At 45.2% G+C, this 27,002-nt stretch overlaps 1 protein-coding gene across 2 annotated transcripts; it reads left to right on the forward strand.

Moving 5' to 3' along the window:
* The first annotated feature begins 5,572 nt into the window (after window positions 1–5,572).
* Window positions 5,573–22,876, forward strand: LOC123948188 (caspase-1-like). Of its 2 annotated transcripts, XM_046014726.1 has the most exons (11): window positions 5,573–5,716; window positions 6,495–6,758; window positions 9,040–9,099; window positions 10,764–11,018; window positions 14,630–14,739; window positions 15,571–15,744; window positions 16,863–17,097; window positions 17,886–18,029; window positions 19,192–19,301; window positions 20,799–20,902; window positions 22,794–22,876. In XM_046014726.1, exons 1-10 carry the CDS (start codon window positions 5,710–5,712, stop codon window positions 20,895–20,897), a joined length of 1,458 nt encoding a protein of 485 aa, XP_045870682.1. In that variant the 5' UTR covers window positions 5,573–5,709; the 3' UTR covers window positions 20,898–20,902; window positions 22,794–22,876. The 2 variants fall into 2 exon arrangements, with proteins under 2 accessions (XP_045870682.1, XP_045870683.1); XM_046014727.1 differs by lacking the exon at window positions 10,764–11,018 and having other exon boundaries at window positions 5,575–5,716.
* Window positions 22,877–27,002: the final 4,126 nt, after the last annotated feature.

A 27,002-nucleotide genomic window follows, 5' to 3' on the forward strand; every position in this document is an offset into this window, starting at 1 on the left:
CAAACCCAGTCCAGTCCCAGACCCAGGCGAGTTCTTACCCAGACCCAGTCCAGTCCTCTGGTGACCACGAGGAATTCTCAGTGTGGGCTACATCAACAGACTTCAGGAAACGCGGGGCACAGACTAGGCCTGGGGACGGGACTCGGCCAGGAAACCCAGTTCAAGGAGGCTGCCGAAGACAACTGCAGAAGGGGTTCCTCCACAGAGCTGTGGGCTGAACCAAGAGCAAAGGGTTGGCCTTCTGCTAAGAGCTTCCTGCTACTCTGGAGGGCTCTGTGAACCCTGGGCGGCAAAGCTGACTAGATCTGGAGCTCAAACACAAAAAGACCAGAGCTCAGACCACTAGGCACTTACCAACGGGCCTCAGAAATGGCAGAAAAAGACAACTCAAACCTGTTTGCAGGGCGACATGTTTCTCTTTGTCCCCAGGTGCTGACAGAGGTTTGCTTTGGATCCCAAATCTGCCACCAAATCTGTTAAAGAACAAAAGTTCAACTGAGTGAATCTGAAGGCTTAGCTACCTCTATTAAGCAATTTATGAGGCAGACAGTATCCCATCTGGCAAGTGGAAGGGAGGTGTGAGGAGGTTACAAAATGGAAGGTTTTTATAGGAAGGATGGTGGGGCCAGAAAGTCTTGAGCAAAAGAAAAGAGAGGATTTTTCTAGGCAAGGTCACCTTCCCCTGGGGGGAAGGGCCAGGAGGTCTTAGGTGGGCGAGACCTCCGCTTCCTTTGTTGGTGGGGGATGAAGAGGGCTCCTGTGACAGATGACATCGCTGAAGCAGAAAATTCTTGGCTGACCAGGTAAGACAACATTTCTGGGGAAGGCTGAAACTGCAGTTAGCTTAGGGGGGAAGCCCCAGGTTGCTGACTTGTCCTAAATGACACCCTGTTGGGCCTGTGTTTCCTTTTAACAGTTCACAACTGGGCTGTGTGGTCAAGAGGCCTAGCTTTTGGCCTATCTTGGCGTTTGACATAACTTCCTCTCTGAGCTTAATCATCTCCAGCTTTTGGTTGAAAAGTGAGAGAAGTGTGACTTCTCCTGTCACTTGGGCTCTCAGAGGTCATTGAGGGTTATGCACTGGGCTGATTTCAGTACTATCGTGTCTCACCGAGTAGGGAGGTTGGGGGGAGAGGGAGAGAGTTGGGGGCGGAGCTGCGTGTTGCAGCCGTGGGAACACACACAGCATGTACGGATGAAGGTTGTGGTCTTTAGGAGCACGCTTTGTGGAATCCTGACACGATCATAATAGCAACCTCAGAAATCCCTCAGATCGCCATAACAAACACAGTAAGGATGGAGAAGTTTCGAACATTGTGAGAATTACCGAAATGTGACAGATAGACAAAGTGAGCAAATGCTGTGGGGAAAAGGGCGCCCACAGACTTGCCCAGTGCAGTCACCACAAACCCTCAGTTTGTAAAACAACACAGTCTCTGAGAAGGGCGACAGCTAAGGGCCCCGTTTCTGTTAAGGACCCCGTGTCAGACAGCCACTTGGGAGGCATGCTCTGGAGACTCTTCTACTTAAGAACCGCGTTGGCTCCCCGTTGCTGTCACCTTTGTTTCCATTTTGAATTCCTCACTGAGGCTGCCTGGTTGTAAGTCATCCCACTCTAGCCCTAATCTACCTCTCAAAAACGCACCTCCCTCGGATCCCAAACAAACACCCTTTGATTCAGGCAACTTTGTTTTTCCCTCCTTCCGAGGATTCTGGCCTCAGCACTTTGTTTCTGTGATTCTCCTCATTGGGTTGTTCTCGTCGTACACTCTACCTTTTGTAGATGACAGATGATAGACAGATAGATTGCGATAGGTCAGACTTCAGAGTAAAGTGATCAATGACACCATGTACTCACGCACTCGGCTCCTGAGACACTTGTCCAGCCTGGGCCCGAGTGTTTTGATCTTTAAAACTGAGCTACTAGTAATAATTTTCCAGCATTTCTGAGTGGGGGAAAGAACCAATTTCGGTACCTAGAACACAGAAATACCTCACGTTCATCATCTTCTCCCTCCTCTATTAATAATCGCCAAACCTGGGGCGCCTGGGTGGCTCAGTGGGTTAAGCCGCTGCCTTCGGCTCAGGTCATGATCTCAGGGTCCTGGGATCGAGTCCTGCATCGGGCTCTCTGCTTGGCAGGAAGCCTGCTTCCCCCTCTCTCTGTGCCTGCCTCTCTGCCTACTTGTGATCTCTGTCTGTCAAATAAATAAATAAAATCTTAAAAAAAAAAAAAAAAACAATCGCCAAACCTTCCCCCTGTGGCTGCAGGAATGTCCCAGCAGGCTCTGTGGGTGTCCCTAATTGCTCCGGGCCATACATAATCGGCTCTCTCCCGACAGCTCACAGCACTTTTTCTACACTCTCATTTGTTGTCATTCTAGTCCTTCTCGATGCTGACACTTCATCTCCTCAAATCGTCTTCCATTTCCCAGCAGTAAGTGTGGAGATGTCCTCCCACTGCCCAGAGCAGCTGGGCACCTTCTACGGCCACCTGAGCAGGGCCTGAAAGGGGGGGACCTGTCTTCTCACTCAAGCTCCATGGCCCGCATTTGTGGAGCCCCCAAAGCCACAGCTTACCTGCGTCTTCTCATTCATAAAATGGAATCCATGCTTATGGAACCTGTCTACTGCACACAGTTGCCAAAGCCATGTGATTTAAAAAGGAAGAAATATTGGAAGTATTTTACAAAGAAGTGTATTTTGACATGATATAGCTTAGGGCTACCGAGGGATGGGAAGCACTGGGCCCTGAGGTGTATTCATGCCATTCTATCCTGGAAAGTAGGAATGATTACGAGCCCTCCCTCCCCATACAGGGAGAGAACAGAAGCTCAAGATGGTGAGTAACTTCCCAAGATCTACAGCTAAAGAATGCAAGTTAACCCCAGGGCTGTTGGGTCTCAATGTGCCTAATCATAGGATGCAGAAAAGGAGAGGCTTTAGGCTTAGAAAAAAATAATATTTTACATTTGGTGAGAGCTCTCACCAAGATGCATTAGTCGTCATGTCCGAACGGCTCTGAAGATATGAAGAGGAATACATGACAGGTAACTGGGAGGGAAGTGACTTTCTAAGTGTTGAAAATGTCAGGGCGGGGATACAAGCTTAGGGTTCCTCTGCCCTCTGTGTGCAAGCTTCCCGCAGGGACTACTGTCGGAAATGGTAGTGTTGCACAGACAGGCTACCCTAGGCCATTGTGACGTGAGGAATTCTGACTGTTACTTCCATTTAAACACCACTAACAATCAGACACAACGCTAATTTCTTTCAGGATGCGTGTCTCCATGTAAGGCTATTAGCTAGGTATGTATCTTAGTAGATACACTGATCATCTCTGTAACTTATCTCTGTCTACACCCCCATCTACCTGTGGGCGGCTCTGGTTCGGTCACTAAGGAAACTCTTCCTCTTACCGCTTTGACCACTTTGTGGTGGCTTGAGTGAATCCAAAAAAAGGGAAGAAAATCAGTTCTGATGCAGGCTATCTTTATAAGTCCCGATTTTAGTGTTTAAAATTCAACATGATCATGGCATAATTTACCTAAAACAGAATGTATCCCTCTTAATGGTACAAGGTGATTATTGACGAATACGTGTTCTAACTATAATGTCATCGGGGTGCAGAACATTTCCGTCCCCTCGGAAGGTGCCCTCCTGCCCCGGATGCTCAGTTTCCCTTGCCTCCTCCTTGGGCAGTTAGTGATGGGATTCCCAACGTGGTATATAAGGTTTTCCTACTCTAGAACTTTATAGAACTGGAGCCCTAAGGTATTTGTTCTTCTGCACTTGGTCCTTGCTATGGAGTGGCTCTCTGCTCGGCTTCAGGGACCCATGCTTTCATTTCCACATCCCCAGGACTGGATGTCATCCTGGCAGGCTTCCTTTCCGTGGTGTGCATCACCAGCTAGGGCAGAGACCTTCATGTGAAATCTTCAAGGCATTTCAAAAATAAATACACATAAAAGTGGCAGGGAAGGGGCACCTGGGTGGCTCAGTGGGTAAAGCCTCTGCCTTCGGCTCAGGTCATGATCTCCGGGTCCTGGGATCGAGCCCCACATCGGGCTCCCTGCTCAGCAGAAAGCCTGCTTCTCTGGCTCCCACTACTCCTGCTTGTGTTCCCTCTCTCGCTATCTCTCTCCCTGCCAAATAAATATAAATGCAACCTTAAAAAAAAATAAGAAGAAGAAAAGAAAACTGTCCTTTTTAAAAAAAAATTTTTTTTAAAAAGTGACAGGGAAGCAAAGAAACTGCCATTCCTGCTTCCTTTCCCGGAACCTTCCCTGCACCCCAAAGTGCGTGTGATAAGAAGCAAAGTAAAATCAAAGCACGCTGAGAAAAAGCTCAGATTAGAATCTGCACAGTGAATTTTATTCTAATTAATAGAAACCTACCACTTAGCCTGGAATGCAGGGGCTAAGCTAGTGACTCACGTCAAAAGGCAAGTTTGGGGCGCCTGGGTGGCTCAGTGGGTTAAGCCGCTGCCTTCGGCTCAGGTCATGATCTCAGGGTCCTGCGATCGAGTCCCGCATCTGGCTCTCTGCTCAGCAGAGAGCCTGCTTCCCTTCCTCTCTCTCTGCCTGCCTCTCTTGTGATTTCTCTCTATCAAATAAATAAATAAAATCTTTAAAAAAAAAAAAGGCAAGTTTGTTTTTAATTATACAAGAGTTTTAGAACAACAGCACCACCGCTATGAAAATTTGATTTACATATTTCACACATGTGCACACAGCCACACACCCACGCACATACACACAGGATATTTTAATAACTCTGGATACTCATTCTCTCGCGATAATAAGGCACTGGAAGGAATAGATATTTCAACTGCTCTGTCAGATGTTCCGAGTCCAGAGCCTGAAGTGTGGTCTCTGTGGTGTCCCTATAAACAGAGCCATCTGCCATGGGAGGGCAACAGGAAAGAAAACCTTAATTCTGGTGCCAACAGCTCACACTCCCAAAAGCAACAGGGCTCTGCAGGAACGTCGCCCATATCTGCAGGTTGGGGCACAGGACACAGGTGTCCAGCTTCTCCAAATGCTTCAGAATGGAAGTCTGTGCTCCCCCCCAGAATCCGTGTGCCACAAACCTCATGCCCAAGGTGACGGCAGGAGGAGCTGGGGTCTTTGGAAGCTGATGAGGTCATGAAGGCAGAGCCCTTACAAGAGAGGCTTCAGACAGACCCTTTGCCTTTTCCGCAAAGTGAGGATGGAGTGGGCGAGCAGTCGGCAGCCTGTGACCCCCAGCGTGACCCACACACAGCCCCGCTGGCCTTGTCTGGCCCCTGAGTGCGCACTTCCAGCCTCCAGAGCCCTGAGAAATCAATCCCTCTCCTTCGGGACTAAGCTGCCAAAGGAGGAGCGACTGTCCCAGATCACACATCCTCCTTCCAAAGCAAGGGCAGAGACAGCACTGTGAGTCAAACTCCAAGTGCACTTTTCAGTTTTTCTCCCAGCCCCGCTCCCCTCCTTCTCTGACTTCATCGGAGTGCCCGCGAAAGAAATTCCCCCAAAGATGCTCTCCTCCATGTCCATGCAGGCTGGGTTTCGGGGAACTATTTTTCGTGGGGGCCAGGGGGTGGCGGGAAACAAAACAGGATGTCTGCGTGGGAGCCCTGGGTATTTCTCAACGAGCGCACACACCCTGCTCAGAGGGAAGGTGGGGAAGCTTTCAGTTTCAGATGCGCAGCGAGGCTGAGAGAGAAGAGCCATGGCCGGTGAGTGTCCTGTGGGCTGAAAGGGTGTGTCTGGGGGAACAGGAGGCCCCGGCTGGTCTTTAGATCTGGGACAGTTCGGGGGGCACAACAGAGCGTGGGGGCCGCTGGGGGGCAGGCAGGAGGGCAAAAGGAGGGCCCGGAGACTCCCTACAGCCTGAAGAAAGGCAAGGCCAGGGCCAGGAGGGAAGGGGGGGAGGGGGGCTCCGCTGGCATCCTGGGTCCGCTCTGCGGTCCTAGCTGAATGTCAAAGGCTGGGGGGTGATAGAGGGTATAGAAGTGGCCGGGGAAAGGAAATAGGACACTTACATTTTTTAAAAAGATTTTATTTATTTATTAGACACAGAGAGACACAGCGAGAGAGGGAACACAAGCAGGGGAAGTGGGAGAGGGAGAAGCAGGCTTTCCCCTGAGCAGGGAGACTGATGCAGGGCTGGATCCCAGGATCCTGACCTGAGCGGAAGGCAGATGCTTAATGACTGAGCCCCCCAGGCGCCCCTAACTTCATTATTTTCTTGTGTGGAGTTGAGGCGGGGGGGGGGGGGGGGAGTGGGGACCAGTCCACGTTTTCAGTTGCGGGTGGCCGGAGAGGACCTCTGTCTTCAGGCTGCTCGGTGAGTGACCAGGTCAATGCTGAGGGGGCACTGAGACACGGGGGTCTTCCTGGCTTGGAGGGGAGGGACGTCTTTCCAATCAAACCTAAAGCAGGCTACTCCTTGGAGCTGACATGAGGGCAATGAGACTGTTTTCATGACTTGAGGAATCCTTGTGCTTCGTGTAGACCAGATCCTGAAGGACAGACGGAGGCAGTTTGTCAGCTCAGTGAGCCCCGGGACCATCAACAGCTTGCTGGATGAGCTCTTAGACAAAAAAGTGCTAAACCAGGAGGAGATGGAGAGAGTGCGATACGAAAACGCTACTGCGATGGACAAGGCCCGGGCTCTGATCGACTCCGTCACTCGGAAAGGGCCAAAGGCGTGCGAGATTCTTATTGCTTTCATTTGCACGGAGGATTCTTTCCTCGCAAGGAAGCTGGAGCTCTCAGGTAAGGGTCAGTGCTCGGAGGGCCGGTATCCTTGTGACCAAGGTTTGATTTCTTCCTTGCTCAGGTTAGTTTGCAGACGACTTCCCGGTTGCTGGCCACAGGGCCCCATTTCTGTATCCGTCGCTGGACCGCAAGTGTTCTGCTTCCTTTTTGTTCCTGGTCCTTTGACCTCAGGAGCCTTCTTCTGACTGAAGCTCTTCTCCCGTTCTGAGTGAGCAGCAGCTCCTCTGTGGGACTTCATGAGCTGGTCTGAGAAGCTTCGTACTCGATTCTCCACTCACCCTGGCGAAGCACGGACTCAGTCTCTCTCTCTCTCTCAGTGTCTCTCTCTCGTTAAAGTCTGGGGCTACCTGGGAACTTTGGTAGTCATCTCAGGTAAAGACTCGGATACTTTTTCTAACATCTCTCCAAAATCTGGCTCTCCAGGAGCAACAAAATATACTTCAGGGACGGTAGAGCCCTGGGAATACATTCAGGGCCTACAGGAAAGTGAGGGTTTTAAGTGGACGCTTGCTTCCGGTCACCTCCTCACCTATTCCTCTGAGTAGGAGTGGCCACTACTGTGGCTCTGGGCTGCGGAACGTTCTGTGAGGCCCAGCCCCTGACCTCCAGTCCTTCTAAGAGCCCAAGACCAGGGGAACGGCCCCTTCTGTGGTCACTTAGTTCCTCCACACTCCAGGGGAGTCCAGCCCCTGGTCTCTTTGGCACTTGCCAGCGCCATTTAGAAAGCGATGTTCTTTGAAGACGAGAAGCCCTTTTTCCTGAGGATTGGTTGAGGGGCTCTGCCTTCCAGGTGACATAGCAAACATCCACGGACGATGATGAGTTTCTCATGTTTCTTTCAGTAACTTTTTCATTTAACAAATCCCCCCAAATTAAAGACAACCAGTGAATAATGGTCACAACAGCCAGAGAGCTCACCCTGCCCCCATTCCTCTCCCTGCACAGTGCTGGAGGCGCTTGTCCAACCCACGGGGACACTGTAGCCCGGGGTCCACCTCTCCGGTCGTCACATGATGCCTCCCTGGTCAGGGTCATCATGGCTTCCTCTCTCCCTCATCTGTTGGCCAGCTGTTGTAGGTCCACAGGCTGTGACAATGAGATAGAATATTTGGATGCACTTTAATGGGAGAGATCTTTCTAAAAGAAAGTTCTTGATGTAAGAAGACCTACTTCCTATTGCCGTAAGAAGGCCTCCTCCAGAGAATGTTCTGGCATTCACTGATGCTTCATGACTCCAGCAGTCTAGAGGGGAAGGATGGGAGAAACTGTAGGGTGCTGCCTTGGCCTTCACACTTCAACTCCCCTCCATTCAGAGCAGGGAAATGGACCATATTTTGTCTGTGGAAATCCTGTCTTCAATAAATACTACAGAATGAAGGTCGGGGAGCATTTCTCATGTGCTAGCTTATGCTAATTCTGAAAGTTTCTGGAGTAAGCTTCTCAGGTGGGTGCTGTCATACCGAGATCCTCATAAGACCTTCAACAAATTTAAATTCGATTCTTGTCCTTAAAATCGACAATCATAAAAGTGACCCAAGAGGTTCAATGAACAGGTTTGGTGATTTTATGCAACCAAACACTGTAACTGCAGCTTCCCACTGTTTTCCTCCTCCAACTATGGCTTCTGCTACCTAGTAGGACGGATGCAGATTACGGAGGTGATGGTCAGGGATCCCGGCACATGCGTCCCCAGACAGTGGCCTTGATGGGCGGGAGGCATAGCGTACTGATCAGAAGCCCGCAGATGATGATGAGGACAGTTTGCATGGGTATCCTGGCCTGACTGCCTTCCTGTTCAATGACACTTGGGAAACAAAGTTCACCGACTGAGGGTCGGCCAAGGGTCACCTCATCCTCATTTTCTGCTGTGATAAGTCTTTGCAAAGCTGAGTGTCCATGGACACATGCCTGTTCTTTTTCATTTTCTCTCCCGAGTCCAGGACAGCTCTAAATTAGACCCTCAACATGGCACACCCCTGTCGGGCAGCAGTGGTCACCCCAGGAGCCATCTTGAGACAGGAGAGTTAAGAGACCTCTTGATTCTCCCTCGGATGCTGTCTCAATACCCCTTCATCTTAGAAAGCAGAAATGGAGAGTCACTTGCAGACACTCCTTTGTTCTGCATCCGGGGGAAAGTTCTGGCTTCTCAGTGACCGGTGTGGTTCTAGGAGGCAGGCCTGCAGAAGGTGGTTTCTCTAGGGAGGGTCCGTCCAACACATCAGGCAAGATTCTCCAGAGATGATAAGTCACCATTTCTATGTTCTGAATCTTTCCTCAGGTGTGCCATCTGGAAATCAGATTAACTCAGACTCTCAAGTAGAAACTCCTCCTTCACCAGGTAACAGTATTTTCCAAGCAAGAACATTTTCTGAAACTCATCTTTCTTGACATTAATTCTAGGTTCATGGGATGACCCCAGGGTGAGAGGGTGATGGGTTACTCTCGCGGATTGATCCCAGGCCTTTCTCTCTTCTTAATCTCTGCATTAGCAGAAGCCATTCCTGTAGTTTACTACCACATTCATACGCCCACATCTAATTGTATTCCAAACCTGACTACCCGTTGGAACCCCACATTGACTCTTCTGGTACCTACTGAACACAGGCACTCATGGTTCCCTCCGGGAGCTGAACTCGTCGTCCTTCCCCTCCCTTGCTTCCCCTTCAGTTTCCCCTGTCCTAGTTAATGGCACCACTATCATCCAGTTATTCAGACCAGAAACCTGAAATAGCTTGGGTTTTCTTCCTTACTTCCAACATTCAAGCAGTGGCCAAGCTTATAGATTCCTCTCTCAACTCCAGACTCTGCCCTCCACTTCGATCTCTGCTGCTCTATTTCACAGAATCCCAGTTCTCACAGTGGCCTATGGTTCTTCAGCTGCAACTCTTACTGTGTTTTCCTTGTCATTAAAGAATTAAATCTATCCTTTTCTTGCACTGGACTGTAAACTTTATGAGGAAATTAGACACATCTGATCTATTTGTAGGTAAGATCCCATCACCGTAGCTGACTCAGTGTGCATGCAATAAATGTTTGTTAAAGTACTATTTCAGTGCATAATTTCATCAAAATTGAGAGTAGGCTAGGCCATGAGAAAAATATCTGACACAGGTCAACTGTGTTCTAGATCTTGATCTATGGGCTGTTTAGAGAGGAATGAATAAGACAAACAAGGTTCCTGCTTGTACTGATCTCATAAAAATACATGAAACACAAAGAATAGGGATTTAAGGATTTCCACCGTCAAATTAAAGCTAGTCAAAACTCTGGGCGATGGAAATGCCACTACACACAACCATATCAGCTAAGATGATCCCAACCAAACAGTAGTAAGTTAACCTGGTGTTAAGTTAATCTACCTTACTGAAAGATTAGTCATCAGATGATTTTTCAATTAAGAATTATTATTGAGATAAGATCTTAAAATATTAGAACTCTGGATGCGTTCATTCATTTATTCATAATTTTTACATTCTGCAAGCATATACGTGTTTATAAGCATTTTAAGCACAAAGATGTGGGAATGAGATGCAGGTACAAAGATATAGATTCAAAGACATTGTGCTTTTACCAAGGAGATTCAATATAAAAGAAAGAAAAGATCCTAGCATCTAGTGGGGGAAATGTACAGTTCTAGGCAATAACGTGGCCTTTCCTTGGAGCATATATTACAAAAGGATCATCATCACCGTGAGAAAGAGAAATATGAAAGCAGTATGTGGCCAGGAAGTTAGCATTAGGCCCAGTGCCACAGAAGAAAGATGAGAAGCTCCTCCCAGAAATCTTCAGTGGGGATGAATCATTAAACATGGCCCAGTGTGAATTTGATGGGTCCAGAGAAGTGTATGGATACGATGAAAGAAAACATACTTTATGGGGCAGATGGCGAAACAGTCAGAAGGCCTTTGCAGGGGTATTTCGCATCATATGGAACTTTCTAGAGACAGGGCAAAACTCTTTAAGTTGTGCCTATAGTTGAAAGAGTGTTTGTATTTCTGACAGAAGACAAACACGACAAAAACCCATTTAAGATTTTGGAAACTGTGGGCAAAGAACTCATTACTGGTGTTTTGCATGGCTTGTTGGAAAAAGATGTTCTGAAATTGGAAGAAGCAGAAAAGAAAAAATTTTATGATGCTAAACCTGGAGACAGGCCTTGGGTCTTTCTGAAGTCCGTGCGACAGAAACGGCAGAAGGCAGGTCAAGCCCTTGTCGAGACTTTCATTAATACGGACAGATATTCCACCAGTGTAAAAGGTAAACTGAAATCACTTAATGATGGGTGTCTCACATTTTCCACATTCTACTTAACTCCAAGGCCCCCCCAGGGTCCTCCGTAATCCCACCATCTTTCCATTACTAACATATAATTTTTACTAAACTGGTCATCCTCCTCTGAGAAGCCACCTTGCCTTTTGTGGGAGGGGACCCACTTCCCAGTTAGCTAGGAAGTTAGGTCCCTGTGCTTCCGTTGCTTACAGAAGAGCTGACTGTGGACTCTGGGGAGTGAAGGATATCTGCACGTGAACCCAGGTTCTGCCCCCGTAGACACTCCGTGATTTCATCCCAGCTTCTTCATCTCCCTGGGCATCAGTCTCAGCATCTGTGACGTGGTGACAGCTCTGGTAACTTTTTCACAGGCTAGGGACATCATGGCAGGCACAGCGGACAACTCCGAAGACAGTAGCCCTCATCCAGAACTCTCCTCTGAGCTCCAGACACATTGAACTCTAGCCGCACATCCAACGTTTCCAGCTAAAGACTCCACCGACTTCACAAACTAATGTCTACAGAGTTAAACCCTTGACTCCCCCCATCAGATCTGTCCTGCTTCTCACCCCTTTCTATCTTGGTGGACAGGATGATAATCCAGCAAGTCTCTCTATCTAGAGCACAAGTGTTTTCTTCACGAGGGAAGATTAGCTCTCGGCAGAGTGTAGACCACACAGAAGGCCAGGAAGAAACACAGGTTGAACACAACACATAAAGAACAGGCACCAGGAAATATTAGTTCCCACAAGTATTACTTCACTTCTAATGTTTAGATCTTTCTAGTGCTTACTCATTCCCGTGTGTCCCAAAAACATGATCAGGAGAACAGCTGTCAAGTGCCCAATCTATTAAAACTCTTGAAGGCTTCTGACCTAGATTGAATTATAAATATTACTAGAACCTAAATAGCCTCTAACCCAAGTTCACCAGCGACAGACTTGATCCACTACGGAGGTTAAGCTCAAACCCTAGCCCCCAAATCTCAGAGTTGATCAATAATAATAACTATAATAATAACAATAATAAACAAAAGACAATAGAAAACTCTGGCAATCTCACTATAGCAAATACGCTTTTTCAACGAGTCCCTCATGGGGAAGGGGTGCTCTGTCCGCTCGGACACACGTGCCAGTCGGACAGATCTCCAGTGTGATGACCTCGGCTCTGTTCTCATTAATACAAGGTCTGGTTCTTATGCAGGCTTATCATTTCCTCTTAAATCGGGGATGGAATGGAGACAATTTTGATTAAAAAAAAAAATTAGAGGGGCGCCTGGGTGGCTCAGTGGGTTAAGCCGCTGCCTTCGGCTCGGGTCATGATCTCGGGGTCCTGGGATCGAGTCCCACATCGGGCTCTCTGCTCAGCAGGGAGCCTGCTTCCCTCTCTCTCTCTCTCTGCCTGCCTCTCTATCTACTTGTGATCTCTCTCTGTCAAATAAATTAAAAAAAAAAAAAAATCTTAAAAAAAATTAGAGATCACTCAGCAAACGGGAACTGAAACTGAAGTCACAGGAGCTTCGAATAATCGGAAGCCCCCAGGAATCACCATGAACATCAGAGAGCAGAGTCTGAGACAGCACCCAAAGGCCAGGGACCTGGGTGAGCTGGGCTACTGATGTACAGAAAGACCTTGGCCAGGCCTCCTGGATGTGGATATCATTCTGATTCATTTCATTTAACAAACTCATATATGTACGTATGATGCAACGGGCACGATTAGTCTGAGGAATAGCTATTTGGACACCTACTGGCCAAGAGAGATGGCTTTGTCTGACGTTGCACCAGTCTCTTCCTTTTGGTATCAGTCTAGGGGGCTTCTTGAGCATTTCATTAAGTAAGAGAGAAGAAAGTTAAAATTTTTATCTGAACTCCCGAATTCTCTCATATCTGTGTGCCTCCAGGCGAATGGAACCCTCTCTGGGCTGCACTATAGCACTTATTATTTTGTAACAGAGGGACTCATTTTCATGCTAACTTTACTACTAAATGTGAGATAGAAATCCTATCTAATCCCCAATTTTATCTGCAAATACAGTATCTGTACCCAGATACAAGATGGTCATTAGGAACCGATGCTTATTAATTAGGATGTTCACCAATCCTGGAAACAGAGGGGACTTCTGCTGGGAAAACGTACCCTCTGACCAGAGACTAGCCCAGGAGCCTGGACGACCTCACACTGGTGGAATCTTCTGGAATACAAAGGGAGAGCACATGTCTCTGTTTAAGAAATGTTCAGAACGTCTAGCTTCCTTAAGGACTTACAATCTGCTACATCTACAGAGGCTGGGTTTTTATCATTCAGTGTAGAAAGACATTTATCACAAAAATGTGATTTAAAAACTAATGGAAACGAATGAATGAAATAAGAGAAAAGTGTAAACTATGAACACTGAAAATTTTATACAAGATAACATTGCTGTGTCATTTAAGTAAAAGAAAATCAGAGGACTTCTTGGTTGGCTTGTGTCACTGAACACAAAAGCTTATTCCTTTCATGGACAAACCCCTTGTTACATTAGCTCTTGGCAAACTGCTCAGTTCTATGAAGTCCTCTTCCTCATTCCTCCAAGGGCCGGCTCAGGACTTTCCAGGCTTCTTGCACAATCTCAGTTAAGGGAGGCCAAGCAGGGTCTGACAGTCCTATATTTCTCTAGGGATTAGGTCAGGATGAGTCAGAGACAAACTTCTCCACATGGTAGGAGGGATTTTCTCACATTGGAAAACACAGGTTGAAAACCATGCTGGTTGGTTCGCACATGGGGGGCAAGGACACCCAGAGTATGTTAGGGTCCCTGACAGACAACCATCTGGTCAATCCCGGACGCAGGGCTGGTTGCTAGAGTCTCTCCTTTAAGTCACTGACCTCACAGCTCGGTGAGGAGCCACCATGGCCTGTCTCCTCCACGAAGGTCACGAGTGCACACGGAGACTCCGCTCCACGCGTGTGTGGGTGTCTGTGCCCCGTGAGGTGGGAGTGGACTCGGGATTGTACTCTCCCCCACAGCAGAGCTTCCAGACACACCCGGTGACTCGGGGCTGGAGCCATGACCAAGTAACACATGCTGAGAGGATGTGATTTTGCATCCTATTAATTAATTACCCCTGTTAATTAATTTCACTGGTTTCTTTCTCGTTTCTGACCATGGGCATGACAAAATTTTGAATGGCACAGGTGGCTCAGTCGCATTTGTAAGGGACAGCACCCAGTAAATCTTAACTCAGGACGTTCTTGCTCAGAGACGACAGAAGGTCCACATGGACAAATGAGAACCCCAGAGTAAAACCACTGGACAAATCAAACTGTTTTTGCTGAATATTGAAAGGTTAAATCTGATCCCAAGTCATGAAGGTATTTTCCTCAGAATTATCAGACACCTACACTTGCATTTTTCGGGGGGTCTGCTTCCTCTACTAACAACCTTCCTGTTCTTTCCTACTCAAAATACACCTCTTTACACTGGAAGTTGGACATAAGAATAACCACTGCTCGCTGAAAGATCTTCCCCTCATCTCTCTCCTCTGTCAGTATTCTTAAGTGAAAATTGGGTCCCAAAGGCAGATATCCTAACTGATGATCCGTGCTATATCCTGCAGCTCTTGAGGACACCATGCCTGGGCCACCCGAACGAGAAGAACCTCCCAATACGCTCAAGCTTTGTCCTCATGAAGAATTCGTGAAACTCTCTAAAAAGAAGGCTGCAGAGGTGCTGTGCTCAGTCCATGACATCGAGAATAAGAGAGAAACGACTGTTTCCATCCCATGATTTCCGAAAACAGTGATGGCAGAGTTGGGGAGTGGGGACAGTGGTAATCGTACCCTTAGATGCTCTGAGCAAGGAGGAAATCATGTGGACCTCACACAGACTCCGATTCTCTTTCAACCCCACGACAGAATGCAGATGTCTCATCTTGTTCATTTATTTGTTCTCCAGTCTGTTTGTGATTTAGGACAACTTTAGCTGTCGTTACCAAAGTGAGGTATTTATGAGAGAGTATGGCTGAGTAATGGTTGTTTGCATTCTAGTTGAAAAGCCTAGACATGAAGCATTTTCTAAAATATAATTAAAGTCTGCACAGCATTGTATGTTGATGTGTTTTTAAGAAAAAAAAAAAAGTACCAAAATAATAATGTTACCAAGGAAAAAAGACCATTCATGCATTCATTTTTGGCTGGAGCCAGTGGCAAGCATCTCCTGGCTTCTACAGAATTGTATCTGAATCTTGAATGTGAAGAAAGACTTGACTAGGTGGAGAAGAGAGAGGAGGAGAGGGTAGGAAGTATTCTAGTCTGCTGAAGATTCTTAAGGAACCATCCCAGCTCTATATTGGGTCCTGCTGTGGGCTCTTACAAGATAACTTACCTCCCGTCTGCATTCTTGCTCCTGCCAACTCAGTCCATTACAAAGAGATAGGAGGGCACAGGATGGAGGACTGGGCAGCTCAAGGAGCCCTTAGCACAGTAACAGTGACTGGCAGATGAGGGTTTCAAAGGAGACTGAGGTAAATCAAACTCATCGTATGTCTGTTTCCTGCAGATCTACCCAATAAAGGAGAGAAACGATCGTACTCGGCTGGCTCTCATCATATGCAATATAGAGTTTGATCATCTTCCGCCCAGGAATGGGGCCGAAATTGACATTGAAGGGATGAAGAATCTGCTGGAAGGCCTCAGCTACAGTGTGGACGTGAAACGGAAACTCACTGCTAAGGTCAGGGCCCCTCATCCACCCCTAAGTGTATATTCAACGCACATCCTACTACGAACATCTTAGCTTGAGCATGTTAGGCAAACACCTTGACATCCTTATGTGTGCTTGTGTGTTGAAGACATGGAAGTAAGAAACAGGGAGAAATTTATGTCTTTTTTGAGCTCTAAATATCCTCAGTTCCATAACTGGGCAAAGTGGCTGGCATGTGTATCTCGACAATCCTCAGTTCCAAAGCGGGATGATGAGGAGTCCGTCCCAACAGTCCCTGGAAATCCTAGTGTGATATCAGTGTCATGGGAGTGTACTCACCATGTACGTGCCGAGTCCCAGCTGTGTCCCAGGCACTCTTGCCGGCAGTGGGCACAGGTCTGTGAACGAGACGGGCAGCTCCCAGCTCTTTTGCTCTGGGCTTGCTTGGTGCGGGATGATCGTACCGTAAGCAAAACAGAACGTGTCACAGATTTGGTGCGTCTCTGGAAGAGTGAAAAGAAAGTTAAAAGTAAGTAAAGAGAAAAAAGAAAAGGGAAACATGAGAGCAAACTAGTGAGTGGGGATCCCAGCAAACCTGATGTTAGATGGGCTCTTCGGGGAGTTAATACGGAAGTGGACCCATGAGTCTGGGGAACCACACGCTCTGGATAGCTGGGGATGACCTGTGTTCTGGATCTGAAGGGAAGCCACACAGGAGCCGTACAGAAACACCAGGGTGGCTAGAACGTGGGGGAGATGAGGCACCGTGAGAGAGGAGTATCTGTACATCAGAGGTTTGATTTTATTCTAAGCACAGTGGGAATGGTTTTACAACGGAACTGGTAGGACGCATTTATGACACAAGGCTCCTATCAAGTAACGAGAGACGGAAAGGAAAAAGTATGTAAGTGACAAAAAGTGACCATAAAATGTATGAAGAGGACAGTTTATATATCGCCGTCAGGTCTGGAAAGTTCTACCCACTGCTCCATTATAGAAAGAAAACCCATCCTGGAGCAAGCAGTGCCTGAAGGGGTAGTGAGTGGGGCATTCTGGACGATTCTTACTGCCGCTGCTTGTGATAAGCAGGAGGCGAGACCAACTGAAATGCTTCTCCTGTCAAAGTAAATCTTGGGGTTTTTTTCCAGGGTATGGAGTCAGAGCTGCGGGCCTTCGCCTCTCGCCCAGAGCACAAGTCCTCGGACAGCATGTTCCTGGTGCTCATGTCTCACGGCATCCTGAGCGGAATCTGTGGGACGGAGTTCAGCCCGGAAAATCCGGACGTGCTGCCTTATGACACCGTCTTCCAGATCTTCAACAACATCAACTGCGTCAACCTCAGGGACAAACCCAAGGTCATCATCATCCAGGCCTGCAGAGGTGGTGAGTTCTAAGATGGAAACCCCAGAGGTCATGCCGGTGTCTGCCGAGAACAGTGATGTGTGCTTTGCTTCTAGAGGAGACAATCTTAGACCCCATTTGGGGCCAACAAACTAGACTGAATTAGCAGGAAACTTGCCCTAGGGGGCTAGTGTCAGGAGCATCTGTCCCATCGGCGGACACATTTCTGTTCAACTCAAGAAGACCACTAGCATTCCTAAATAGAAGTTAAACACAAATATTCAAATCCTGGAACAAAATGATCTTGATGAGGGCTCTCCTTGTTAACGTTTTACATTTTGACAGTCTCTAGCTTGAGAAGAATTTCCCTTGAAAGTGAGCAGATGCTGTACTAGCGGCGTCCTTTTTTCCTCAGGCATATTGGAAGGGAAATGAGTAGGAAGGTGCGGGAACAACAACAACAACAAAACCCCCCCAAAACAAAAAACGTTTCTCCTGACTTCCAACTGTCCTTTTGCTTTGTGGAGCAGTGTTTGGGGGGAAAAGGAAACAAACATAACTTAGCTTAAAAAATGTAACTCTGCTCTCTGAAATCAGGCAAATAAGGCTTCAGCTTCTGTTGTCTTCCTCGCAAATGGGCCCTTCCAGTTTTGCGGTGCTGTGAGCGCTGACTGGCACATTGCTGAAGGACCCTAGAGAAAGGCGGAGCGCTGGGTGTGCGCGTGCGTGTGTCTGACTGGTTGGAATAACTGCTTAACAACAAAGTTGTGGACAGTTGCTCTAGTCATCCTGAGAGGCACACAGTGTGTAGAAATTTGATGTCTCCACAGAAAATCTTGGGGAAGTGTGGGTCAGTGACTCGACAGTGGCCTCCGCCAGCAGCTTTTCCCATCAACCTTTGCTCCTGGAGAGTGACGCCATCCACAGGGTCCACGTGGAGAAGGACTTCGTTGCTTTCTGCTCCTCGACCCCACGTATGTGTCTTTCCAGGGCACACAGGGATTTGTGGGCCTGAGGCGACCTCTGAACGATTCTAGAAAATCAAAACAGGCTCCAGGCAGCAATGATTCGAGGCAAATTTTAAGTGTTGTCGATATTGTTTAAATCATGTCTCATCTGTTCTGCAGAGACGAAGATTCTGTTTTCTCCCCTTACTTTCTAAGATCATACTTTTATTATAAGGGTTGTGCTTTCGAGTCAAAGGTACACCAAACATTAAAACAACCTAATGCAAGGAACCTCCTTTCCCATATACCACTTTAAAACAAATGACTGATTCCTTTTTCTACTAAATCCATTCAACAGTTTGAGAAGAGTTTTTCTGGGTCCTGAGACTGGCTGCCCTTTCTCAGATGCTCATGCAAGCCTTCCACCACATGCCCCAGCACAGTGTGGATGCCCCCCTTAAGACAAGGAGAAAATGATACCTTGGGGCGTATTTGATGTACTAACAGTAGAGCAGTGTTTACTCCTTGACCTCTACGTAATCATCTGAAGAAGCACTACATTTGGGTGTTTCAAAGTTGCAAATTTTCATTTTCAGTCTTTTTAAACCATTTTATAGCAATATGACTGACATCTACTAGGACGTCATGAGTTTGGAGATAAGTATATATCTGTGAAGCTACCACCACAATCCATGCCATGAATACATCCATCCCCTCCAAAAGTTTCCTTTCAGTCTGTTCACCTGTTTTGTTGATGACACTGTGAAAGACAGCATGGTAATTAGTCTGTAAATGGCCACCCGTGTGAACATGGAGACAGTTTTGAATCCTTCTGAGCTTCTAGCCTTTCCCTCTGTAAACTGGGATAATTCCAATTATCTCTCAGACCTCTTTTGGAAGCCAAGTGGATGAACAGAGGGCACACAGTTAAAAGTCAGTCAGTCTTCACAATACAATAGGACTACTGGGCCAACTTTTGCAGTTCTGATGGGCTGCCCTGCTGGTTCAACCTCTGCTAGCTTTTTGTTTGTCTATTTGCTTCCTGTCTGTGGAAAAATGACTTAATGTAGGGTTATAGCTGCTTCTCCTAAACACAGCGAGGTAACTACCAAGCTATGCTTTAGAAAAACTGTAAACAAAGTAAGAGTGAAGGCCACAGCCCAAGGCTTACCGCCTCTTGTCTTCATAGATAATGTCTCCTGGAGACACGTCACAAAGGGATCTCTCTTCATTGCACAACTCATCACTTGCTTCCAAAAATACTCTTGGTGTTATCACCTAATCGAAGTATTTCAGAAGGTAAGCTTGTCTTTCCTCTTCTAGTCATTTGTCTGCTCAGGAAGGCCTTGTCAGGTGACAATGTCCGAACTGGTCAGGCAAACACCAGTGGAATGGGACCTGGTTCCTGTCATCTAGGTGTTTAAAACCTGATTTAGAAAAAAAAAAAAAAAAAAAAAGAAAAGGAAAAAAGTCAGTGCACCATAGCAAGAGATTCAAATATAAAAGAAATAATATAAAATATAATTTGTATGTCATGGGGTATAAGTTCTTAAGTTTCAACGAGTGGGAGGTATTTGCATTAATTTTCATTGTTTACATTATTAAATAAATAGGGACTGGCATATTTGTGGGCTCTCTCCTGGTGACAAAGGGGTGAAAGAGACACGTGTGACCTTAAGGTTCTGTAGCAGGTACATTGCTTGTGACACACACAGTCACTGAACACATAGGCCAACAAACAAATGTGTGGTTATAGATTCTGATGGGATCTGTAAAGAAAAGTCAGAGGACATGTGAATGGGGTGGTCCAGAATGGGAGACCTGATGCTGCTTCCCCAGCTCTGGACACTCCTTAGTCGCCCCCTTTCCCTGTTTACTTTCCTCCGTGGCTCTTCCCTCCATGCACTTAGTATATGTATGTATAGGTTCATTTTTTTAAAAAATCTGTATTTACTCACTCAAATGTGAATTTACGAAAGCGGGGATTTGCTAAATGCAACATTCAGGCACATAGGAATTAATATCCATTGAAGGAATAAATGCTTGAATAAATAAATAGATATTCTTCCCCTTTTTAGGAAACAAGGGATTGCTATTAAGAATATGGAAAATTGTGGTTGTGTTTTCAATCCAAAACACAGAGAACAGTTATACTTCTCTGGAAGAAGAAGGCAATACCACGAGTAAATTGGAGAAGACAGAGCATGGCATGAGTTGGGGTCTCTAAATAGGAACTTAGCAAGTTAAGTCCTTTGGATGAGTAGGATTTGGACATTGCATTCGGAAGGGCATTTTCAGGAAAAGACTAGAAATAATCGATTTAGGTTCAGCAGGATCTCATTGATCAGCCTGTGGCAAAAGACTTCAAGTCAGCCTGGTGGCAGGGATATGAACGTTACTCAGTGTTCTGGACTTAAGAACAAAATCCTGGGATTTGAGTCTCACTAAATTGAGGAGTTAACCCTGGTGGACGTAGAAAGTAGCAAATTCTCAAGATCCAGTTCTCATGAAGCGACCCCAGGGGAAAACTAATTGTCAGATCACAAACAGAAAACAGGAAATAGAGTTTGAAAGGGCTTGGATTAGGCATAAAGTGTTTGAGATAAAGGACATATTCTGAAACCGGGTATCACTTTTAAGACGTAGGGCAGCACTGGCAAAGATTCTGAGTGTCCACGGGGCTGGCCCCTTCAACCCCAGGACCACCCTGAATTCCCAGAAGTTTCTGGCTCATGGTGGAAAATCTTTCCCGAGAATTCGTAAGAGGCATCATCTAGCCCCTCTTTTTGTTTTTAGGTACAACAATCATTTGAAAAACCAAATGTCAAAGCCCAGATGCCCACCATTGAACGAAGTTCTCTGACGAGACCTTTTTATCTCTTCCCTGGCAACTGAAAACGGTAAGTGCTGAGAGCTGTTGGAAGGTGGAGCAAATGGGAGAGTCATATTGGTGGTGAGGTCCCATGACCAAATGGCAGCTGACAGCTTAGCTGGTCCCATTAGTGTTCCTGGTGGATGCAGTTTGGCGGTTAGTTGCGTTTTTCACTCTACTTCGGTGCATCTGAATCCTGCCTCCACCTCCACAATCGAGCCGTGGGTTAGTTGAGTGAAGCCAAGTCAGGAAGTAATGAACTGTGCAGGACACAGCGTAGCAATGATTAAAATAGTGTCCTCATGTGTCCACTATGACTTACATTCATCTCTTCATTCCCTCCCTTGCCCACCCCTCCCACATGCCGAGTTCCCACACATTGCCTCAGATCCTGAGAACACAGGAAACACAGGGGCAGGGAGAATGCAGGACTTTGGTCCTCTGAGTGCATATGCATCACGTCGCTGCTCTGAGCGACCGCTGCCAGACGCACAAAAGCTACCCTGTGTGGAGGCAGACTCCGGTTCCATACCACTCCCACGGAGTGGATCTCACCCTCAGAGTGTGCTCTCACAACTGCACACGCTGCTCACAAACCCTCTGAGCACCCACCGCCACACGTAGTAGTAGTAGTTTATTATTTTTGGTCAAAATGTTTTAGAATGGGTACATCAAGGTTAGACCCCAAATTATTTCACTGACTTACAGCCACTTTATATCATTATAAGCAATTATGAGTCTGCCTCTCAGAAACATCACTTAAATTCTGTTTTATCATGAGGTTGATCTCAGTAGTTCAGTGTGTGCCCCTGCCAGCTCCCACCCTTGGTTTCTGACACGGTCCCGGTGCAGTTGCCCAGATACTTCAGTGTAACAGCTCCTGAGGCCTAATTAGTCCAAGAGAACTGCATGGAGGGACTGGCTTATTTTCGGGACTCGTATGTATCCGGCACCTACTACGTTCCAGGTTCTGATCCAGATGCTGGCAATATACCAGGCAGCCAAACAAGTGGAGCCCTTGCTCTGAGAAGCATGTTCCAGTGAGGGGGACAGACTCCAACCACACAGGGAACAGATCCTGGGTTGAGAGGGAGAAGAGCTGAGAGAAATGAAGGAGGTTAAGGAGCCCGAGAGGGTGGATGCTGTCGGGCTACAGATAGATTATTTAGGCAAAATTTCCTTCAAGTGATAAAATGGTACAGTCAGAACAAGGAATGGACAGGCTAGGGAGGGGGGACCTTGTGGTACCTGTTGGGGGAAAAGTGTCCCACCTCAGGGAACAGCAAGTATAAACACCCTGAGGCAGAAACGAGCCTCACGGTGTCTACAGAAGGGCCAAGAGGCAGCAACCTGGGGGAGAATGAGATCAGGGAAGATGGCAGAGACAAATTCAGAAAAGTGGTGGGAAGCCTGTTCACATGGACCTTGGTGGTCATGTGGTAAAGGTTTTAAATGTTTTATCCCGAGTGAGACAGAGAGGACATTTCATTTCAAGTGCTCTTACATATGGAAATGACATAATCAGGGGCCTGGGTGGCTCAGTGGGTTAAGCCTCTACCTTCAGCTCAGGTCATGATTCCAGGGTCCTGGGATCGAACCCTGCACCAGGCTCTCTCCTCAGCAGGGAGCCTGCTTCCCCCTCTCTCTCTGCCTGCCTCTCTGCCTACTTGTGATCTATCAAATAAATAAAATCTTTAAAAAAGAAAAAAAAAAAAGAAATGACATAATCTAGTAATAGAGATTTTGCAAAGATCACCTGGAGTACTTTTGGGTGAGTAGATGACAAAAGTCACAACTATAAGCCAAAGGAAGTGGCAGAAGCCACCCAGAAGAAGATGGGAATGGAACCATGAGAAGAGACAGACTGAGGTCTCTCCGGGATTGCGGTCTTGACATTCTGCTCTTTTTCTCTCCTTCAGGCCATTGCAGGCAGTGCAGCCCGTCTTGACCAACTTCTGCTCATGTGACCTTTTGCATTTCAATAAAAAAGAAAACAATTGAACTGTGTCTTTTACATCCTCTAGCAGAGAACAGGATTTCCGTTAAAATGGTGGCTGAATGGAAATCAAGTGGAAGACGTGAGCTGGAGTTTCCAGCTTTATGACTCATAGGGTGTGTGCACTTTCTGGGGGAACATAACCGGCCATGACTCGACCTTAGCAATAGGGTGACGGGAGGCAGTACCTGTCCAGAGACAAGAACTCTAAATTGGTCAGCTCCTCACTCATATACTTATCAGACCCTGGACCTACAGAATGATCTAGAAGAAGTTTTCTAATTTATCTATTTCTATTTAGATAACTTAATCTAAGTTATCTAATTTATTAATTCTAGAATTAATAATTCTAATTAGAATAAAATAATTCTAATTATTTATTCTAAGTAATAAATTAGAAACATTATAGGTGGAGCTTTTTTTTTCCTTCAGTAAACTGTGAGTTCAGCAAATTAATCCCATGTATCTCTCTTCCTACTCTACGTTTTTCTTGTTAAGTATTTTTTCCCCAGACTTCTGCACTTTCTACATTTCAGGAAAATCTTATCCTTTAGCAAGCCCTTGACTGTCATCTAAAATAAGTTGGGCTTTGGCCCAAGATGGTGTAGAGTCAGTGTATTTGTACAGACATACAAATACAATTAGAAACATCACAGAAAATGCAAGGCAGTGTTAGCAGAGGAAGGAGTCATGTCCACTCTTCCGGAAGGGTGAATGTTGCTGGAGGAATGTTGGCCACATGGCCACTAGAACGACTATGTAAGGAGGTACAACACTTCTACCATGTTCACAGAGAATGCTGCATGGACATTTTTGTACATAGCTGAACTAAATTAAAAAAAAAAGGATGCTCCAGATATCAAATATAAACATAATAGTTAAAATTTATATAGGTTAATTGAATGTCAAGATTTTTGTAAAGATTTCGATTATTAAAAGGGATTTTTGTGTATATGTAACTAACTTAAGTCTCACAGCAGCCCTGTAATTACTATCAACAACCTCATTTTACAGATAACTTAGAGCTTAAATGACCTGTCCAAGGTCACATAGTTAGCAAGTGAAAGTTCTGGACTTACTCTGAAATCTGAGTTATTAACCATCATGCTGTGTTGTCTCTCCAAGGCAAGGAGAGACCAACATTGTAGGGTTTCTGAACTGTAGGGGTTAACTGAATGTTGAAGTGCAAGGATTAACTGACACTACAAAGATTCGTGCTGGCTTTGTTTCTGGACTTGGCCTGCTCATAAACATGTAAGTCACATCACAAAGATTCAAAAATATGTATCACAGATGCCTCAGTCTTTGACTACTGAGTGGTAACACTAGAAACCCAAGAACAGAAAGACTGCCTCACCTCTGCATGTCGCACAGAATGGAAATATACACGCATACGCACACAGATTCCAAACACAGAACTATGTGTACGTATAGGCACATACAAAAACCAGGAACAAAAACATATGAACTAAGCATTCAACTTAAGAAGTCAGAAAAATACTAAACCAATACATAAATAGAATTAAGCAAATCATACGTATTCAAAAGAATGCATGAATGAAATCGTAATGAAACAAAGGACTGAGCAGGTCACTGAAGCAAACACTGGCCCTTTAATGGGCTCATGAAATTACAGACGGCCAAGACCGAATGTGAAAAAAAAGAATTAGCACAAAGGCAATATTCAAGATAAAAAGGTATAATGAATACAGATAGACATAAATACAGGAAAAAAAAAATAGAGAAGGGGCGCCTGGGTGGCTCAGTGGGTTAAGCCTCTGCCTTTGACTCAGGTCAGGATCTCAGGGTCCTGGGATCGAGCCCCACACTGGGCTCTCTCCTCAGCAGTAAGCCTCCTTCCCTCTCCCCCTCTGCCTGTCTCTCTGTCTACTTGCGATCTCTCTCTGTCAAATAAGTAAATAAAATCTTTAAAAAAAGAATCAGAAAATATCACACATAACACAGAGGAAATATATGGAAAACTTTCTAGAAAAGTTAAATTAATAAACTTAATACATAATTAAAATAAAAAGCTGAATTGACCCATAAACTTTAAATAAATGAATTTTTCTTTGTCACATTTATCTGCAAAAATGATTAGTAGACCCAAATGGTTGTAAAGACATGTCTTACAAAACTTCTAAGAAACTAATAAGCTCTACTTTCAGTAAACACTTACACATAAAAAAGTATGTATGTAAAAAAGTATATATGTAAAAAAGTAAGTATGCTGCTTAAATTCTTTTATAGGCCTTATCCAAAACTGAAACAAAATGTGAGAAGAAGGGGAAAAGTTAGAAAAATATTGGCCGATTTCTCACAAACCCTCATGTAAAGATTCTAAAAAACATGTTAGCAAAGCAAACCTAGCCATATCTGAAATACTACAATATTTATTAATTAGTATTTGAAGATACTAGTATTTACTCTAAGGATGTGGTTACAGTTTAATAAGAGACATATTTAGGACAGCTTTCCTCAAAATAAAATTTAAAAAGTAGATGCAATAATTTTAAGAAGTTTATAAATGCATTTAATAGTACTAAGAATTCACTTATGATAAAGAATAATTAAAACCTTAGAAAAACAAGAAGAAAAGCAATTCCTTAATCTAATGCATATATTTAATAAGAAGCCAACCAACAAAATAGAAGTACAGGAAAAACAATGTGTGAAAATCTATAGCCTCCTTATGCAGAAATATTTGAGGATTACCTTTAAATAAGATACAAGTAAAAAATACTTCTATTCAGTTTTGCACTAGAGTTCTAAGCCAAGAAAGCCAAAAGTAAAAGTATGGAACACAAAAAATAAAATCATCATTGTTTTTGAAAAATATGATTTTATTCACTAAAAATCTCTTCAAATTAACAATATATTCCCTGGATTTGTAAAAATTCAGATCAATATACAAAATAAAACAGCTTTCTCGTATTTAAAAGATGATAGGAAGTGTTTGCTTTTTAAAGGCTCTTCTTGCAAATAGCAATTTACATCATGAGATATTTGAAGGTAATTGTAAACAAATACCTGCAAGGTATGCATGGGAAATATTTTTAAAAAATCACTGAGTGACAGGTAAGGAAGATTTAACTACTGTGAAGGATATCCCCAACATTGATTAGAAGACAAATGTAAAGATTTCAATTTCCTACCCAAATTAGTCTATAAACCCAACAGAATAACAAAGAAAACCTAACAGGAAATTTTCTCAAACTTGATAGTTTATTTGTACACCTTGTTTAGAAAATAAAACAGTAAGAAGAGCTAAGAAAACAATTTTGTGTTGAAGGGATGGAGACTGCCTAACTACAAATCAGGACATGACGTAAAGCTCCATCAAGGGAAACAAAGCAAAACAAACCATTGGACTCCATCAAGACACACAGCGATAGGGAACAATGAACAGAATTAAAAGGCAGCGTGTGGGATGGGTGAAGATATCTGCAAGGACATATCTGAGAATAGGTTAGTATCTAAAATCTGTGAAGAAATTATCAAACTTAACACCGTCTCCCCAACCCTCCCCCCCCAATAATAATACAATGCTTACACTTTTCAGGGGATGCAACATGGTGTAGTCACTCTGGTAGGCAGTATAAAGGGTTCTCAAATAGGTAAAAATAGGGGACACGTGGGTGGTTCAGTCAGTTTAGAGTCTGACTCTTCATTTTGGTTGATGTCATGATCGCAGGGTCATCAGATCAAGCCCCACATCCGGCTCTGCCCTGGGTGTGGAGCCTGCTTAGGATTCTCTTTCCCTCTGCCCCTCACCGCCCCCCACTGCACGTTTTCTCCCTCTTTCTCTGAAACAACAATAACAACAACAACAACAAACAGAACTACCCTGCAACCCAGCAATGGCACTACTACGTATGTACCCAAAGGATACAAAAATCCAGATTCAAAGGCGTACACACCCCAATGTTTATGGTAATGTTATCAACAATAGCCAAACTATGGAAAGAGCCCAAATGTTGAGTGATGAATGGATAAAGATGTGGCATATATATATATATATACAATGGAATGTTATTCAGCCATAAAAAGTAATGAAATATTATAATTTGCAATAACATGGATGGAACTAGAATTTATTATACTAAATGAAATAAGTCGGTCGGAGAAAGAG

Source organism: Meles meles, chromosome 8 (genome assembly GCF_922984935.1).
Source record: "Meles meles chromosome 8, mMelMel3.1 paternal haplotype, whole genome shotgun sequence".
Classification (NCBI taxonomy): domain Eukaryota; kingdom Metazoa; phylum Chordata; class Mammalia; order Carnivora; family Mustelidae; genus Meles; species Meles meles.